Raw genomic sequence first — 19,857 nt, 5'->3', positions numbered from 1 at the left:
ACTGTGGCTACTTTTAGGATGGAAATTTGGAGATGGGGCTTAATCAGGGATTTAAAAAAAATACTATTTGCTTCTTTTAGCAAGGATGTATTGGTGTCTTTCGTAATTAGAAACTTAATCGGTCTTGTTGGAGGTTTTTAGACATGGCTGTTAACTCTTTGCACTTTTCTTTCCGTTCTACAAATTATGATACACAGAATCAAAGTGAGCAACTTAATTGGAACAAGGAACAGTTAGTCGAAAATTAATATTTCTAGTGTTATATTCTCTCATTATTTACAAGCAAAACCTGGCCAAATGTTGGAAGAGCACTATAATTGCTTATACTTGTTTACAAAATGACCATCCAGGGATGCCTGCTTTACTTTTTGAAACTAATATATGTAAAAATGGCATTAATTATGTATGTCTGCTTAGGGTAAGTAATACAATAATGGCTATGATATTTCACATATCATAGTTAAAAATGCTACTTCAAATATTAATTCTTTTTCAGTTTTAGCCAACAGAAAAATGACCATTATTCTTCTTTAAAAAGTTTTTTTGCTGCTGTTTTGTGTTGTTCCTTAATGTGGAAGAGCTTCAGGGTAGGAAGTAGGTGAATAAAACTTTATCAAATCTTCTTTGATATTAAATAAATAAGACTAGAAAGTGGTGAAAAGTGTGACTAGAAATATTCATTTTAAACTGGTATATTGTTTGTCATTCTATTTTTATTGTAGTAAAAAATACATAACATATAACTGACCATCTTAATCATTTTTAAGCATACTGTTCAGTAGCATTAAGTATAGTCACATTGTTGTGAAGTTTGTCATTTTAATGGACTGTTTTTCAGCTACCTTCTTTGTAACCTGTTTACCCATATCACTGTGCAAGGCAAGACTTTTAACTTCCTATGATCTGGACACACAAAGTGAAGAACTTTTATGCCAGCTATATAATGCTGTTAGTTAAGGGTTTAGTTCATAAACCTGTTCCTTAAATTATAAAATTTTTAAAAATTTAGGTTTATAATAGTATTTCTTCTAAGTTTTCTTACAAATCAGAATTTTGAAGGAGTGTATATAGTTGTCAACAAGCTAAAACAACCAATCACTGTACAAATTAATAAAATTAAAAGAAGTCTTTCTGAAAATTTTGCTAGAGGAAATCCAGACTTTAAGTTTGTCATTAATCTCATCAACACAGGGCTTTCAGGGAATCCCTTTGTGAGTCTTTTGAATGAGCTAAGAGGAAGAAAGGGTCATGCCAACTGGCACCATGTAATGCAAAGAGAACCTGCTTCATCAGGTAAGAAGAGTATGTCTGTAGGGATAGGATGCATTTAAAGAATAAAAGATTTACTTTTCCATATCTTTGTAAAATTAAATTTTGCTCTACATGAGGCAGTTTATGTTACTATAGTTATGGTGTTATTTTTAATACAGTTTAAGAGCAACTAAAGCACTTTGAATAATATAGAATCAGGAATTTTATTGCAAAGTGATTTTAGAAATCAGGTCATCTAGTCATTGTTATACTTTTTAATTTTCTAAACATATACATAAAAACTTGTTTATATTTCCTTGTAAATATGTATCAAATGTATTTCACTACTGTTAATTCCTGTATTAAATATCACTATTATTAACTTTTTATTTTTTAGACAAAAAAAGAATATAAGTACTCATTTTTAATATTTTCTACCCCAGTCGATCACCTCTGCAACACTGAAGATCCTTGACTTAATTCCACACTCTTGCTTGATGTTTTTTAACAAATAACTGATGAAGCTGATACTGTGGCTTAAGTCTCTCAATTTGGTCCTATGTTTTCCCACTTTTTTCTTCCCTTTCTTGCTCTAAAAAGAGCTAATATCCCTCATGAAATACTTTATTTTAGAAAGTTGCTGTGTCTGGCACATGGTTGATATCTATTAAATGTTTGTTAAATGCTTTGGCAGTAACACCATCAAGAATGCGATTTCCCCCCAAAACAAAGCTTCCACTTTTGTTCAAGTGCTTTTTGGTTCTTGGGATTGAAAACTGCTATTTCCTTGCTTTAAAACATCTTTGAGCATGTGATTATAATCAAAACAATTAAAAACTACCTTATTTTAACCCATTACTACCAACATGTGTATAACTCAGGCGTTTTTCTCCTATTAAATTGTTCTGGGATGGCATCAGGGAGTAAGTAGGTTGAATCATCAACACAATCACCAGGAGATGACCTTTTTTTGCCAGAGTAAATTTATTCCTGGTACAGTGGCTCCAAAGGCAAGATTGTGTGGGACATGGGTATTCTTGTAGACAAGCCCTGATCATCATAGCCCTGGCTTTCCCCAGAGAATTTTAATTCAGATTAAGGTCTAGCTCTAAGAAAGCCTAGTTATTCCTCATCAGGAGCTTTCCTTCCTCCTCTATACCCCTTTCTCTATCTTTCAGACAGTTAAGCACCCAAACGTTCAGACACTAAATGTAAGCTGCCGTTTCCCCAAACCTGGGCCCTTTTTGAAATACGCTTAGCAAGTCCAAGAAGGTTTTGGGTAAGTGGTACAGTAGATATTACCATCCCTTCCTCCTTTTCTCCCTCTGCTTCCCTCAACAGGAATGAGCCCATGCTGTTACCTGCAACAGCCCCACAGTTCACCCTAAGTGAGGATTTTACACTCTTCTCACTTCTCTCTCGTTGGCTTCACTGAAACCTGCTGTCTCTGGGGCCTGCTGTGTGCAGTCACCAAAGTAGGCCTGCTTATCACAGAAGGATTGCCTCACTTTCTGATAGGTCTTCCTAGGGGGTAATTATGAATCATCACCTTCTTTTCTCTTAAGCCTGTTTACCTCCTATTGATAACTCTTCTAGAGGTGAACTACATTATCCTTATCGCTGAGTTTTCAGTTGAAGTGAGAACAAATTCTTTTAACTAATATTTACTAAAGATTTTTGTTCAGATTGACTGCTATATTGAATACATTAATATTTAAGCTTGCCCATATCCTTTCTTCTTAGGCCCACTCCCAGGTTTGCCTCCCTTCCCATCCCTACCTGGCCTTTAAGGATAATTCCTATATAAATGGAATTATCTGTTTACTGTAATACTGTGTTATAGTCTCATTTTATGAAATCTTATCTAAAAATCTGAATGTTAACTTAAAAAAAGTAATATTCTCAACCAAGAACAATGCTTGAGAAGTGAAAATTTCCATTTTAAAAAAGTTGTAAGAAAAATCTCGAGATTCTTAAAACATTTAAAAATATTAATAAATAACTAAAACATTTTGTTTTATGTAAGTTTTGTTAGGCCAGAATCACAAGGAAAACCAGGAAGAAATTTTCTTTTTCAAAAGATTGTGGCTTCACTTCTACATTGTCCTTGGATATGTAGAATCCCTGCTGAGCTAAATTGTGTGTTTCTTTCATTTGGTAAAGATTTTTGCTATTTTTTTCCTTTTCAAATAGACCTTCAAGTTATTTTATTCTCAGTTCCAAAGTTCACGTTGTCCTTTTGAGTAAAATACATAGAAGGACTGCAGCAGGGAGATGACAAATGTCCAGTTAACTTAAATAGTATCAGTATGATTTAATTATCTTAGGTTTTGCTTTGCTTTCTGTTAAATAAGATAAATTAGATAATATATTTAAATGCCAAATGACAATTTTATTTACTATTAGGAGGCTTAATTGTATGTGAACCCATATAAGCACAAATGAAATTTGCGTGGTTATATGTTTAGTAATTAACATTATCCATTTATTGAAGGTAGATAAATACTTATCTAAATCATCATTGTGACAGATAAGAACAATAACTGTAATTTGAAAGGTCATTATTTGGTGAGCCTTACTTTATTTTTATATTGTCTAGTTCATATATATTTTCCAGTGGGGTTATATAGAGATGAGATAAAAAAAAAAGAGAGCCATAAACTTTTTATCTCTTTATCAGGCTTGAGCTAAGGAGTTAGAGCATTCCTAGGTATGAGATCACCATGCCACAAATAATTTCAGGAAATTCATATCCTTCTCCAGTGTCCTAAAATATTCCAGTGTGGGAGGAAGACTTCATAAATTGGAGTCCTCGTATAAATATTACCAACGATGCTATAGAAATTGGAGTTAGAGATAGAATAGGTTAGGGTAACGATTTCACATTGGGTGGGCCTGATGGAATCTTCATTGGAGGGCTCAAAGACATATTCTCTGAAATACCTGCACTATTAACAATTATATGTATAGGCTCCCTGCAAACTGGAATGATTGCAGATAATGGAAAAAGTCAAGGATAATACTTAATTTTTAATAGAAAGGGGAGGAACTGAGAGATCACACTCTATGTAGTCTTCTTTGAAATACTATAGTGTTAATCTTTAAAAAACAACAACAGCCAGAAAACCAAAAAACAAAAACCATAATTTACATGTCTACCGAGGGTGGCCAAGTATCCATTGTGTAACTTGAATTTGTGAAAAACAATCTTACTAAATAAACTTGTTTTACTTCTTGAAACAAATGAATGGCAAAAAGTGTGCATAGTAGTAGGTTTGATTAGATATGTAATCATTGCTGACGCTATGCAAAATTGTGATTTACAGAAAATTCAACCTGCTTCTGGCTTTGTTTAATATATTCAGATTATGTATACAATTGTACTTGCTGCGTACATACATTTTCAAGTTCTGATTCATTCACTTAATATTATTTCATAACTACATGCTACTTTTACTTTTATATGACCAAGTTACTAAGGAATCTGAGCTTGGTGCGGGTATAAACATAAAATGTTTAATTTTTCTCTAGTCACTGCTCCCATTGTGCTGTATTGAATACCCTTTTCCCCCAGACAGATTCCATTATTTTCTGGTCTTTTAAATTACTCAAAATCTAGCTTGGCCAAGTTTAAAACTTTGGTGTTTTAAAACCTCCTCCATTGCTAGCCAGACATGTAGCCGTAGGGGACCTGAAATGAGGAAGGGAGTATAGTCAATTTTTCATTCATTGTCTGTTTTCAGGCCCCCAAAGATTGGACCAGGGAGAGTATCTGATTCTAGGATATTTCTTCCTCTTTCTTTTTCAAGGCTAACTCCTCTGGTATTGGGGGATAGAAGTAGGAATAGAAGAGAAATGAATCATGCTCTGTATTTTGGTTATCTCTGCTTCCCAGCTGACCTTAACTGCTCTTGATTCTCTTACTACTTCTTCTTACACAGCGTGCATTCTTAATTCTTTCAATAGATTAGTTCTCTATATTTAAATATTTTGCTTCCCTTTCTTTATGTATTGTTCTACTTTCTGAGAGATTTTTCACAACATTTTAATTACAATCCTTTTATTAACCTTTTTATTACCACTTACTAGCTGTATAATGTTGGAAAAGTTGCTTAATATTCTCAGTCTCAGTTTCCTCATCTTTGAAATGGAGATAATAACATGAGATAACCATACTTCACAGCGGTTTTTTTTTTGAGGATAGAGTCATATAAAGCGCTTAAAATATTGTCTGACACATATTAAGTACTCAATAATAAATATTAGTTTAAGAAAAAAGCAAAGAATAATAAATATTAGTTAATATTAGCTATTCATCAGTATCTTGTGAATTTGGTTAGCCTAAGTGATCTTTGGGGCATTTAGAAGATAGTTTCCCCATATATGGAATCTAAAAAAAAAAAAAAGAAGACAAATGAACTTAAATATAAAACAGAAACAGACTCATAGACATAGAATACAAACTTGTGGTTGCCAGGGGGGAACCACAGGGGTGGGAAGAGACAGACGGATTTTGAAATTTGTAGATACTGACAGGTATATATAGAATAGATAAACAAGTTTATGCTGTATAGCACAGGGGAATATATACAAAATCTTGTGGTAGCTCATGGTGAAAAAGAATGTGACAATGAATATACGTAAGTTCGTGTATGACTGAAAAATTGTGCACTACACTGGAAATTGACACAACACTGTAAACTGACTATAACTCAATAAAATATAATTTTTTAAAAAACAAGATACTTTCTCACCTACAGAACTGATAACCAGATCCTGACTTTGGTGACTTCACTACACTACGCCTTTTTTGAGAAGACAACTAGCAGTTGGCATTTGGCAGTCATCCCTCTCTATCTCATTTTGCCCTTCAAATGCAACAATTTTTAAAATCCCTTCTCCAGTTTTGCCTGTCTCTGTACCTGTTTATTTTTTTAATTAAAAAAATTTTTAATTGAAGTATAGTCAGTTACAGTGTGTCAATTTCTGGTGTACAGCATAATGTCTTAGTCATACATATACGTCTGTTTTGTAATATAAAATTATATGTAATATCTTGTAAAAAATTTTTTTTGGTGGGGGTGGTTAATCTTTTTAAAATTTTTATGTATTTATTTATTTTCTTTTAGCAGAGGTACTGGAAATTGAACCCAGGACCTTGTGCACACTAAGCATGTGCTCTACCGCTGAGCTATACCCACCCCCTAGAAACTCTTATTTTTAAAAAGGGAAATGATGGACGGAAAATGATGATTCCTAAAGATAGTCTGCTCCAGAAGTGTGAATTTGTTCTTTTATCAAGCATCTTTATTGAACACAGCTATGTACCTAGCCCTGTGTCAATTGCTAGGAATACAGAGATTTTTGATTTATCTTTTTCTTAATTAATAACATTGAACATCTGCCATGCTCGAGAATCTGTGAGTTCACAGTCTATTGCAGAATTTTTAAAGTATGAGTCATGAAATCTATTCAGTATGTTGAAACCAGAAACTCTATTTCTTCAAACCAGTATGAAGAAATAGAGTAGTACAGAATCGTAAATACCAGAGTGCATTGCATGTGATGAAGTTCAATATTGCTTCATGAAATTTTTATTTCAGTGTGACCTGGGTTGTGATAAAAAATATATTTTTTTACTATATAGGTCTGGGTCAATAAAGTTTGAAAGCCACCAGTGGAAAAGACAATAAGCAAAGAAGTAGATACAAACAGTGTAATAAATATTATGGGGGTCCTACCCCAGGTGAAAAAAGTAAGTTAAGGATTGTTTTCTGGAGAAGGAGATTCTTGAACTGTGGGGGGAAAAATAGACACATTGTAGTAAATGTGGAGTAAAATATTTCTAGCAAAGGAAATAGCATGAAGACTCAAAAATCCTTGTGACTAAAGGAGTAAGTATGGTAGTAAGATGTAAGAGGAAGGGGCCAGATCAGCAAGCTTCTACTCTTCACCATACTGAGGAGCTTGGATTTTATGCTGAAGTCAGTAGAGAGCCACTAAAGGATGGGGAAATGACAAAATTTAATATCTGTTTTAGATTAAACACTTGACAGCACTGTGGAGAATGGATTTGAGCTTAGTGACAGGAGAAAGTGGAGAACTGGAGGCTTAGAGAGCAATTAGGAGGCATAATGAAGGCTATTATAATCAAGAGAAGAGATTTTAAAAAGACTGAAAGGGATGGAAAACACAGGCCTGGGTAGCTATTTGGATATGAGGAGTAAGGAAGAGTCTGATACCCGGCTTTCTGGCTTGAGCCACTAAGGCATTGATAATGGTCTTAGGAAATATAAGAGGACTAATGGCTAATGGTAGAGTGACCAGGTAGGAATAATCAATAAACATTTTATTAGTACCTATACAGTTAATGTCAAGCATTGAGATAAGTGTTAGGACTGAGGGTGTGGATGAAGGAGGAATGATAGGGTAATGACATACTATGGTAGGAACACAGAGAAATTGTAAATTCAAGGAATGGCACATTAAGGTTTCCATGAAACCCTCTGTATATCACCCAGCTTGAATTTCTTTCTTTCTTTTTCTAAATCTGTATTGCATAAATTTACCACAAAGATAAGCATATGCTTTGTTAATTAATGGTTTTACCTATGTTTTGTCTTCTTAGTACATTGTATGATCTTTATAGAGAGGGATAATTATGTTCCCTTCATATTTCCTGCTGATGGATATCAATTGTAAGCCAATACCATGTCGAAGAGATGCATTAGAACTTCGTAGCCATATAGAATTCTATATGATGAAATGCCCTACCATCCCTTCAAGGTAATCTAGTATGTTTGAACATAGAGGGATTTGTCTCATCTGCTGCTATTTTGTTTTTTTCTGTGATCCATGTCCCCTCATTATCACTCAGTTATGCCTTGGGTTACGCTCACTTGGTTGTGGCTCCCTACCTAGAACTCTGAGCCCGCACTCTGATGAAAAGATGTTGCTGCTACTGCCACATGAATCTCAGTGAAGGGGTGATATGAGGAAGGCTACACTTCCCATTACTGAGCCTTAATTTTCTTCCACACCATCAACACAAAACTAGTTGACATAGAATGCTTTATCGAAGGGTTGGGGATGATTAAAGGAAGTACATAATTGCTAACTCTCTAGCTTATTACCCAGCGCCATCCTGAACAGTCCAGGGAAGCCCATCCATCCAGGGTGATGGAAGAGCAGGATGAGCAGACAATGACTGTTCCTCCGTCTTCTTTCCAAGCAGTGAAAGTGAGAGATAATACAGGCAAGACCATGTAGATCTGTTATTTCATGATTTTTTTCCCATTCTGACTTGACCGGCGTCAGGGAAGAAGCAGCAGGTCAGCATTACCCAGGAGCTTCCTGAGAAGTGCAGTCTACAGTTAACTCTTTTTATACATTAAATTGATTATTCTTTGTGACATCTTTTGAAGCACAAAGACCTTGTGCCATTGTGAAGGCCTCTTACAACTCAACTCTTAATTCCTACTTACTTCATTTTCGTGTAGTTTTCCTTATTATATTGTCCTTATTACCTTAAGGTGGTATCCTATTGTCAGGGCTACTGGGAATGGAAAATGCAGAGTACAACTTCGAGATCTTTAACAGTTCTTGTTCAGGTTCCTTCTGTGTTCTCAGCTTCTGACCTCTTCCAATCAAAAGAATGCCAAAAAAAAAAAAAAAAGAATACCAGTCATTCCACAATTCTGCCCACTTTTCCTTGATTTGTCTCTTTACACAAGATCTAACTCTCTTCAAAGTCTAACTCTTTCATGCTGTTTCTCCACTTTCTAACTTAAATTTCCTGATTGTTCTTCTAGTCAGTACAATTTTATGCAAATCAATTTACATTATTCCTTTACAGCAATTCTTCAGAAGGAGTTTCTTCCTGGGCCTACCCCAGTTCCTAGCTTCCTTGTCTTGAGATTTGTGTTTCTTTCTTCCTTAATGTGTCCTTTCCTTAGATTTCCCACTACAAACTTGCCTTCCCATTTTTTGAAGCTCCTTACTCGCTGACGTTGATTTCATCCTAGGATGAGTTTTCCTTCTTCCAATAGGGCAATCCAAGGACACAACAGTCCATTGCAGGATATTTCCCATCAAAATCTTGAGTTCCTCAGTCTAGATTTATACCCTACATGTGTTTCAGTAGGAGAGTTTCAGCCCAGGCTTCAGATTCCAAGTCTGGTACCTTCCAAGGTTTCTGTCAGTATGTTACTGATAGAATAGAATATACTTCCATGTTCTTCCTCTAGTTTTCCTGTGGGTAACTATTAGACCAAACAAACACATATATAGAAACACACACAACTCCCAATGATACATAATTACTGTCTGAACCCATGTTAAGGGAAACATTTTTTCCCTTAATGCAATATAGTTTTCACAGATTTCGCTGCCTATACTGGAGATACGTTATTTGTCAAGCACTTTCAGTTTCTTTTCCCTACTCTCCAACAATGCACAGAGACCTGTCAGTGTTTAAGAAGCAAGTCCCATTACAATTTCTAGTCAAACAACAGAATTACATAACTGAATAGCTATCTTTAGTATCACAAAACCCAGCACAATTTCCCCCAGTGTTTTATTATGAAAAATTTCAAACATATACAAAAGTTGAAAAAATTTTTATAGTGAATTCCCAAATACCCCCCAGTTAGATATCACATATCTATCTATCCATCCATCCATCTCTAGCCATCCCTCAATCTTCTTATTTCTTTTATGGATTTCAAAGTAAATTCAATATACCAGTACTCTTCTCCTTAAATAATTCATGTCATTACCTAGAGTTCAATATTTATTCACAGATTTTTTCTTTTGAGGAAAAGTTTATACACAATGAAATATATAAACCTTAAGTGTACATTTCCTAAGTTTTAGAAAATACGTACATCTATAACCTAACCCCTAGCAAGACACAGTCTATTACTATCACTCCAGATGGTTCCTTCATGCTTCTTTCCAGTCAGTTCCTCTCCCTAACAAACATGGTTCTTATTTTTACCACCATACATTAGTTTTGTTTGCTCTAAAACTTTACATAAATGTAATCATATAGCATATGCTCTTTTGTACTATGTGATTCCATGTAAGCCTTTCATTTAGCATCATACTTTTAAGACTCATCGATGTTGTTGTGTGTATCAGTAGTTTGCTCTTTTTATTGCTGAGTAGTATTCCATTCTGTGAATATATCTTAGTTTGTTTATCCATTCTCCTGCTGATGGAGGACTGGGATGTTTCCAGTTTTTGGCTTTTATGAATAAAGCAGTTGTGAACATTCTTATACAAGCCTTTTTATCTGCACCTATTTTCATTTCTCTTGGGTAAATCCTGAAAGGTAGAATTGCTGGGTCATAGTGTAGATGTATTTTTAGTTTTATAATGACCTGCTAGATCTTTTCCCAAAGTGGATTATACCATTTACACTTCCACTGCAGTGCATAAGAGTTCTGGTTGTTCCACATCCTTGTCAGCATCTGGTGTTTTCAGTCTTTTAATTTTAGCCATTCTAGTGGGTGTGTAGTGCTGTCTTTTTACTGTGATTTAATTTGCATTTCCCTGCTGACTAATTATGTACAGTTTTTCATGTGCTTATTGGCTGTTTGTATATCTTCTTTTGTGAAGTGTTCAAGTCTTTTGCCCATTCTTGGGGGGTTATTTAGGTTATTTATTTATTTTAATGGAGATACTGGGGATTGAACCCAGGACCTCGTGGATGCTAAGCATACACTCTACCACTGAGCTATACCCTCCCCCTGTCTTTTGCCCATTTTTAAGTTAGGTTTCTAATTTATCATTGAGTTTTAGGAGATCTTTATATCCTGGATATCAATCCTTTGTCATATATTTATGGTTGCTAATTTTTCTCCTAGATGTGGCTTACCTACTCAACTATTCTTTCTTTCTTTCTTTCTTTCTTTCTTTCTTTCTTTCTTTCTTTCTTTCTTTCTTTCTTTCTTTCTTTCTTTCTTTCTTTCTTTCTTTCTTTCTTTTTTTCTTTCTTTCTTTCTTTTCTATTCACTTTCTTAATGCTGTTTTTTGATAAGTAGAAATTTTTAACTTTAGTGAAATCTAATTTATCAATTTCGTAATTTACAGTTAACTTTTTGTGTCCTGACTAAAAAACCTTTACCTTTACATGAAGATATTCTTTTATATTTTCTACTAAAAGCTTTATGATTTTGCCTTTTGCATTTAAGTCTATGATTCATCTCAAATTAATTTTAGAATATGTTTTGAGGTAGAGGTTGCAGTTTATTTATTTTTTGACATGGATATCTAGCTAGTCTAGCATTACTTGGTGAAAAGACTCCTTGCCCACTGGATTGCTTTGGTACCTTTGTTAGCAATCAAATGACTTCGTAATTTTGTGTCTGTTTCTGGGCTCTCTATTCTGTCCCATTGATCTATTTATCAATCCTTTTGCCCACCAGTACCACACTATATTGATTTCTTTAGCTTTATAGTAAATCTTAAAGCCAGATAGTGTAAGTCCTCCAACTTTGTTCTTTTTCAAGTTTGCTTTGGATATCCTGGGGCCTTTGCTTTTCTACCAGCACAGTTTTTAAAGTGAAAAGTTTTTCTTTACTTTGGATCATATCCAAAGCATCCTTCTTTATTGACCTCTAAGTAGAAGGGAGGCAAAAACCAGATCCAAGTAAATCCCCAGGGGTTGGGTAGGAGTGGGCAGCTGAGGGACTGGGCAGGATATTTGTTCTGCCAGATATATATATATATATACTTTTGATTGGAATGGGAACATGTGACAAACTACAGAGTTTTTGCCCTTTTACTACTTAAATCTGCCTTGGCCTTTGTCATATGCAAAGGTTTTGGTATCATTCTCTTAGCTTTATTCATTAAAAAAAAATAATAGCAGTTGCCATAGTAAAATATTCTTCATGTTTTGGGAATTATACTATTTATTTTTCCTATATTTTCTGTAGCTGCAAGAGTAAGTTTAGTACCAAAAGCAAGCACTTAAAAATGTATGTTAACTAAAATTTGGGTCATTCCAAATCATAACATTAGAATGTTAAAAGAAGCATTAAAGCTCACCTAGTTTAATCCTCTATCTAGTCATAAGGTTTCCCACTAAATACTAGCTGTACATGACTAATATAGTAATAGGGCACTCATAGCCTTAAACATCTAGAGCAGCTTATTCCATGAATTCCTCCCCAAATCCATTGAAAAGAAAACTGGTTGTTATTGCCTCCACAAGAGAATAAAGAAGACTGTGGTCCAAAAATAAGATTACTGTCATCCCTACTGCATAATTTATAAGACTTAGACTGTGGTGAAGAGCAGTTTAGGAAGATGCAACTGCAAGAGTACAACCATTTCATCTGATTTTTGATATGCCACTCTTCCCTCTCTACCAAAATGAGAATTTATTTCAATTAGAGCAAATGTTCCTAGAGGGAGTGTAATACTTATACAACACAGAGAAGTCCTAAAATGTGTCATTTATCTAGTGTCTAACTGTAAATGGCTTGGATTGAAATAATAATTTCTGATTTATTGATTTCCAGGTCAGCCTACCAACTAGAACATAATTTGCTCAAATTTGGACACTTAATCCTTCATACTTCCCCCAGGCCTACCCCCTGCCATTTCCCCAAATAGATTCTCAGCAAGGAAGGAGCTAAAAGTACAGCTTATAAAATTTGTAGGTTTTGCAATATTTCAATAAAATATAAAGAACCATTTTATAATTCTAGGTATAGGCCAGAACCAACATACACTTAAAAATTCCAGATGTTCAAATATCCTTTGTGTGTGTATGCCATCTATTTCATTATGCTATTTATTTCACATATTTTAAGGAGTATCTTGATGGGGAGGGGGACACAAAATCCAGCTTATTCCCCATCATAGTGATGGCATATGTACCCTTAACCTAGGAGGAGCTCCACTACTGGTTTAATTAGTCAGTGATATCGTAATGCTTTACTAAATGTTTGTATACCACCTTGATTTACTAATTGCAAGATGGCATCCATTATAGCTGTGTTGTATCTAGAAACAGGAACAAAAATGTACTCATGTCAGTAAAATAACCAGAAGAGGCTAGAAGATAAACAGAAAGAATATGTTACTAAAGGTAGAAGGAGGGCCAAGAGTTGTGGCAGAACAGGCTCATTGGAAATTGCCTCTTGTTTTAATAACTACATTTTAGTTTATTCGGGCACTAGGCATTAGTATAATTCTAACTTTCACCTACAGAGTGTCTGGCTGGTTTCAAATTAATACAGTGTAAGCTGCCTGGGAGTTGGAGACGTGTTTCTGTGGGATAGTCTAGTAAGCCCATACTTCATGTTTGCATCTAGGGCTAATATATTATTTTCATGGGCAATGACTTCACAAACAGATTTTAATTCCCACCTCAGTCAAGCTACATATTAAATCTTTCATGAAACCAACTCTAAAAAGTGACTGTTAGTGACAATACATTTGCAACTAGTCTCTTAGCCTTTAACTTCCAACTTTGCTTTCTGAAATGTCATTCTTTTTAGACTCTTAATTATCAAGTTTTCAACTTATAGTTGTTCCACGGTTTTAAAATTATTTCTTGTTTACAAATAGAGTTTGCAATTTAAAGAGTTATAAATTACTATATTGGCATTTTATTTTTAAAAATTGTGAAAAGTTTTGAATTAGTTCTACCATCTTTTCCCAAATATATCATAAACCTTACTTGACACATTTGTCTTTTGATATCCCATTAACTGTAAGTTTTCCCTCAATCGTGATCGTCTACATTTGAGGCAAAAGTAAGTTTTAATTTGTTTTAACTTCTAATAATACTATTAGCCAATCATTATAACAGAATGACAGAATGCAAAATTTTTCAGGGTAGATGATCTAACTCATATGCTTTTGTATTCCTTTCAGTACTTAGTTCATCCTAGAGTACATCCTTCTAATACTTCTATTTTATTGTTTGTTATATTTGGATGGATGAAAATATAGTAAAATTCATTTTTATTTAGGGTAGCTGAGCTCTTCTAACTTCTGTATATGGCAGCGTCAGTTTTAAATTATTATATCATCCCCATTGCAACTAGATTGGCACCAGTGAAATCCTTGAGCTTGCTCAAAGATCAGCTTTTTATTCAAGGTAATTTTTATTGTGGCCTGGCACCTATACCTATGAATTATTGTAGTGGGCTCTGTTTAAATGTAGTGTTTTTTTCCTCTCTAGGAATGGCCAGTCTGACCCTAAATTTTCACTCCAACATTACGGATTTGGTCAACAACAATGTGTTCCAATAGAAAATAATCTCTTCATTTTACATAGATGCCTTCCTTTCCCTTATGTACTTTTATTCAAACTGAGAGACTTTGGGCTACAAATAGACATCCTTCCTTTGGAAAGTAACATAAAATAAACATCTTGAGATACCTACTTAGAGAAACTTCATAAAATAAGACAAGAGTAGAGTATTAGGGACTTAAGGTGCTAGTAGAACAAAATATGAATTTGTAAATCTTTGTGTCCATTCACATTGCTAAAAGACTTAAGGAAGATGTAATGGTGGCAGACAGTTAAATCAACTGTGGCGGAAAAGCACATTTTAGGAGTACTAGTAATATATCATTCCTTACCAACGATTTCTATTTGCCGTACTTAACACAAATATTATGATTAGTGAGACTGGAGAAAAGGGAAGCCTCCTGTGAGATTCAACATTGGAATGTAAAAGATGGTGGAGAGGGACTATAGCACTAAATGAGATTGAGATTAAGAGAAATTTTAGAGGTTTTTTTTGTTTTGTTTTTTGTTTTTCCAAACAGGGAGTATGCTTGGTTTAAAGACGCAAGCAAAAAAAAAATTCACTTAGGGTCTGAGATGGTGGGGAAGCATTGACTGTATGTAAACTCCTACACGGTAGGGACTATATGTTATTCATTTTGTAGTCTTGATAAGCAGGACTGTATCTGGCATATAATAGATACCCAGCAAATGTTTGTTGAATGACTCAATATTGGGCTCAGTATAGTCATAATGGCAAGACTCAGCTTTGGAGACATTTTGGTTCACACTAGAGCTACTACTTTAGGTGGGGCCGGAAATGTTTATCTAGAGCAAGTTGGGCCAGGATTCAGTGCCAGCCCTGTGGAAGACAAACGGATTTTTCCCCCTAGGCGTTTGTGCTCAACCTCATTGCACGAAGGAATTTGGGTGATTAAGAATGTGGAGTCTACTAATAAACAGTACACGGAACGCAAGTATACTAAGCGTATGCAACCTATGTCAATTTAAGGGCCTATTTCTCAAGTTAGGTTTACTTAAGTTTTCCCCAGAGTGAGTAATTCCCAGTGGTTTTTGGGTTTTTTTGTCAGTATTTGCCGTGGTCATCAATCCATTTATTAACATTATTAAAACATGTTCTTTGATCCTTCGAAATCTTGCTCAGTCTAGTCCCCAAGTGTTCCTTTAAGTCTCAGGGGAAAACGACTTTGGCTGAAGTCGGCGCCCAAAGCCACACCCACTAAGAGGCCTTAAGAAACCTAGCGCTTTCCTGGCGGCGACTCAGCTGTTGGCAACCACACGGCGCATCGGAATCCCACGGGTTGGGACTCCAGTCTTCCCCTGGGAGGCGAGTCCCTCTCCTGGGCGCGGCGGCCCAGCTCTTTCTGGCCGGGGCGCGAGGCCTTCTCTCGGCCCTGCCCGCTCCAGGCTCATTTGCGTAGAGACGCGCGCGGCGCGAGAACGGGGGGGCGGGCGCGGCCGGGGAGGCGGCGCGCGCGCGCGCCCTGACAGCTCGGCCCTGCTCGTTCACTCGCTCGTCCCCGGCTTCCGAGCACAGCATGGCGGTCAAGGTGACTCTAACTCTCTGCTGCTACCTTTATTGCATAAGAGACATTTTGGGGACCCTGTTTGCAGCCCCTCACCTCTTCCCATTTACTTCTTTGCCTGGTTCTTTGATAGCGTGTCCTGGGGCTCCAGAGAGAGCTATGCGGGGCTTGGACCGGAGGGAGAGGATGCCCGGCTGGGGGAGGGGAAGGAGGAGGGATTGTGAGTTGGAGGGGCTTGGGAGGACCTCAGGTCGGTGAAAGAAGAGTAGTATCCTGCCCTAGAGACACGGGAATATGAGCCCGGAGTTGGAGGACATCAGAAGGGGAGTGGGAGGAAGTGGCAAGTAAAGCCGGGGATACCTAAGGCATCTGTGCGCTGCGGTGGGGGAGGGGGAGAGTAATGAGTAATTTGGGGCCTCTGGAGCGGGGAGCAGTGGTTGGCATTTGCACTGCAGGTGGCAGGATGTCCAAATTATTTGGAAACGTAGCAGCTTTTATTATTTTAAGTTGGGTGGAGAAAGAGGGGGGCGTGGAAATAATTATATTCTGGATTGCTTTCCATTGGGAAGAAAGGCCAGTAGGCTAGGCGATTAATTTGGGTGTTTCAACTTTCCTGTTGTTTCTACTCTTGCTCGCTTCTTGATTTGAAGGTGGGTGGTTGCTGTCTGTGTTGCTAGTGGATGTGAAGTAAAGTAAGAGATTGATCCTCACGGCTTTCCCTTTCCAGTCCAGAGGAAACCTATCTGGTAGATTTGCTATAGCTTAGGCTCTTCACACGTGTCTCTCCAGTTTGACAGTTGTTATCAGTGTTAGTGCTTTCTGTTTGTTTTTAACTAAATGCCCTTATAAAAGATAAGAGCATTGATTGTTAGCATCTGTGAACTATAATCTGAAGAGATTACGTGATCTCTAGTGAAGCATTAACTGGCTTTTTTTTTTCTTACAGGTGCAGACAACCAAGCGAGGTGATCCTCATGAGTTAAGAAACATATTCCTACAGGTAAATTAGCTTATCTGGTGTGCTTTTTCTTTGGGGGTGAAAAAGGTCTAAGTGTAGTAGTTTTCAGGCTTTAACTTTCAGGAATGTTCTATTTTCATATATTCTTAGGAACATGACAATAGACAATATAGTTTATTCTCTTACTAATGTTTGATAAAAGATTTTCTTCAAATTATTGGGTTTTTTTTTAACATGACTTAAGACATGTTAAAAAAAAACCACTAAAAAGAATTCCCAGCTTCCTTTAAGCATTTTGATCAAAAAAAAATTCAAAATGTATTGATACTCTTGTACACTTGATAGGTATGACGGTTACAGTTCTTTCTTCCTTGAAAGTTGCTTTGTGTTTGTAAAGTTTTCCTACTTATAAGCAATTCTCAATGTAATTTGTTACAAAGATAAGAATATTATAGCTATTCTTAATTTATGTGTGCCTTTTCTCCCTCTGTTTATGTTATATGTGTAGGCTTTGGGGGTTTTGTTACAAAATGTTACTGTCTGTGATTCTTAGAAGGATCCACCTTAACTTCTGCTAAGTTTTTAGAATCAGTGACTCACTAGGCTGTGGACTTAAAAAAATTGGCTTTGTTTTTTGCTTTGCTTTCTTTTTTTAAATTTTAAAAGTTGTGTATATAGGAAATTATACTTAAGAAGTACATGTAAAGGGAGACAAGTTAAACTGTTCCACGAAGTATTGTTTTTCTCTGAAATCTTTTAAGAACTTTCTTTTCTGGACCTGGTTCTTGTATAGAAACTTTGACCTTGGAAAGGTCCCTGCTGGGTATTAGTTTCCTCTGTAAAATGAGAGGTGATTTACAAGGTTCCTTCCAACTCCAGAAGTCTATGATTCTATATTAGGAACGGATTCTAACATATGCAGATCAAGCCTGGAATAGATAACATTTTTATCTGAGACATGTGGATTGCTTAAGCTATTGTTGGGGAGAAGGCTGCGTGGATGACCAATTAGTGAAAATGAGAATCTTAAATTTTATAAAATCTGATAAATGGAGGCATCATTTCCAGAACAAAAGTAATTATAATATAAGTCCTCTATACATGGCTTGAATCCTTTTTTCCTCCACAAGTGTTCTTGAAAATAACCAAAAATATGCCCATATTAACCATACCATATACTCAATTTTGTGAGTTCATGTGATACAGTTAATTTTATTTTCTAGATGAAGTAGGCATGGAAGAAGTCAGTTGAAATGATGCATGACATAGTGGAAAGAGCACTGACCTAGATGTCAGGAACCCTGGTTCAATTCCTAGTCCTGCCTCTATCTGGTTGTTGTGCCTGTAGGCTACTTACTGACCTTCCTGGGCTACGTCTTCTCATATGGGACTCAACTGGACATATGGGAATGGAAATTGAAGTCTTTTCAGCTTTAAAAATCCTCTGGAAAAAAATTTGTGATACTGTTTGGATTTGGTTTTTGGGGGCAGGGGAGGATGATAGTATAAAGAGAGCTGGGACTATGTCTAGCTTTTTTAAAACTTTAAAGTCTTACCTTTTTACACATTATTTTGATGATGTCCGTATTTTTATATTGAAAATTTGTGGGATTCATAACTATGCATTTAGCACCAACTATAAACATTTACCCAAGAATTATTGGTGAGGGGCAGATAGAACGTAGACACTTACCTTCGGGAAGGCATAGCAGGTAGAAAGATACAATATAGTTAGTTGAATCAATGTGAGAGCAGTTAGCAAATAACATGTTGGATTTTTAAATTTCTGTCTGAAATGCTTCAAACTGTAGTTACTTAAAGCTATAGGGCATTGTTTAGAAACGGTTTTGTTCTAGATGCATGTGCTTTGTTAATATTTTAGAGATAATAGGCAGAAACACATACTAACTAGTATTCATTTAACAACTTAACATATTTACCCAACAGATACTTATTTGCTGAGGGTTATTTGCTGTGTGCCGTATATGCACTTGTATTTAGTTTAGTAGTAGACAGTAAGTTATTGAATAATTAAAGGGGAGGATTGAGCCAAGGCTTGAACATGTGGCTAGCTCCTCTTTAAGACCCATTTCATCTGTAGCAGTTTGTAGTTGAGGGAGTCAAGAATAGTAAAGGCAAATGCACAGCCTTTGGTAAGACAAGTCAATTGGCTTGTCTAGGTCAGAGTGGCCATGTAATAACAATGATAGTGGCTATCACTTACTGAACATTCTGCAGTGTGCTGGGCATTGACCTGGTCCTGTAAGGGTCATTATATTTTCATAACAACCTTAGGAGGTAGGGTTATTGTCCCTGAAAATAGATGAAGTTAAATGACTTGGTTAACGTCACTTAGTTCATAAGTGGTAGAGACTGGAATCCAATCAAACTATAGAACCCATATTCTTAACCTCTTATATGGTACCACTTGTGGGCTTTTGAAATGGGGTGACTTTTTGAAACCTAGAGGTATGTAAGGGTCTAATGGCAGCCAAGTTTGTTAAGAAGTTAAAGAAAATAAAAATCTGGTTATTTAGCTGATGGGAAAAGAAGTACCTTTGCACTGTGACTACCTAGAACATTTGGCCAAGGAGTTTGGATTAGAAACAGTTTGAAGGCCCTGTGTGTTTCCGAGTTGGCAAATTTAAGTGGTGAATTCTGGCAGCTCTTTGTGTATGTTGGATAAAGTGTGGAGAGACTGGAAGTAGGTAGGGCAATCAGCTAAGAGGCTATTGAAATAATTCATGTGGGAGGTAATGACCTGGAGTGACTGATGGCTGGGAAAATGAAAAGGAAGGACAATACCAGGGACTTTGTAAGGGATGAATCCATTGAATTTTATATTA

General features: G+C 36.0%; 1 protein-coding gene across 1 annotated transcript in view; it reads left to right on the top strand.

Annotated features, from left to right (window-relative positions):
• The first annotated feature begins 15,953 nt into the window (after positions 1–15,953).
• Positions 15,954–19,857, top strand: part of SLC25A12 (solute carrier family 25 member 12) — a 78,750-nt gene continuing 74,846 nt past the window's right edge. Inside the window, exons 1-2 of the mRNA XM_010982517.3 lie at positions 15,954–16,077; positions 17,000–17,053. Of these exons, the coding sequence (XP_010980819.2) occupies positions 16,066–16,077; positions 17,000–17,053 (66 nt within the window). The 5' untranslated portion in view covers positions 15,954–16,065. The remainder of the gene's footprint in view (positions 16,078–16,999; positions 17,054–19,857) is intronic.

This window comes from Camelus dromedarius, chromosome 4, assembly GCF_036321535.1.
Source record: "Camelus dromedarius isolate mCamDro1 chromosome 4, mCamDro1.pat, whole genome shotgun sequence".
Lineage (NCBI taxonomy): Eukaryota > Metazoa > Chordata > Mammalia > Artiodactyla > Camelidae > Camelus > Camelus dromedarius.
This window is presented reverse-complemented; position numbering and strand designations above follow the sequence as displayed.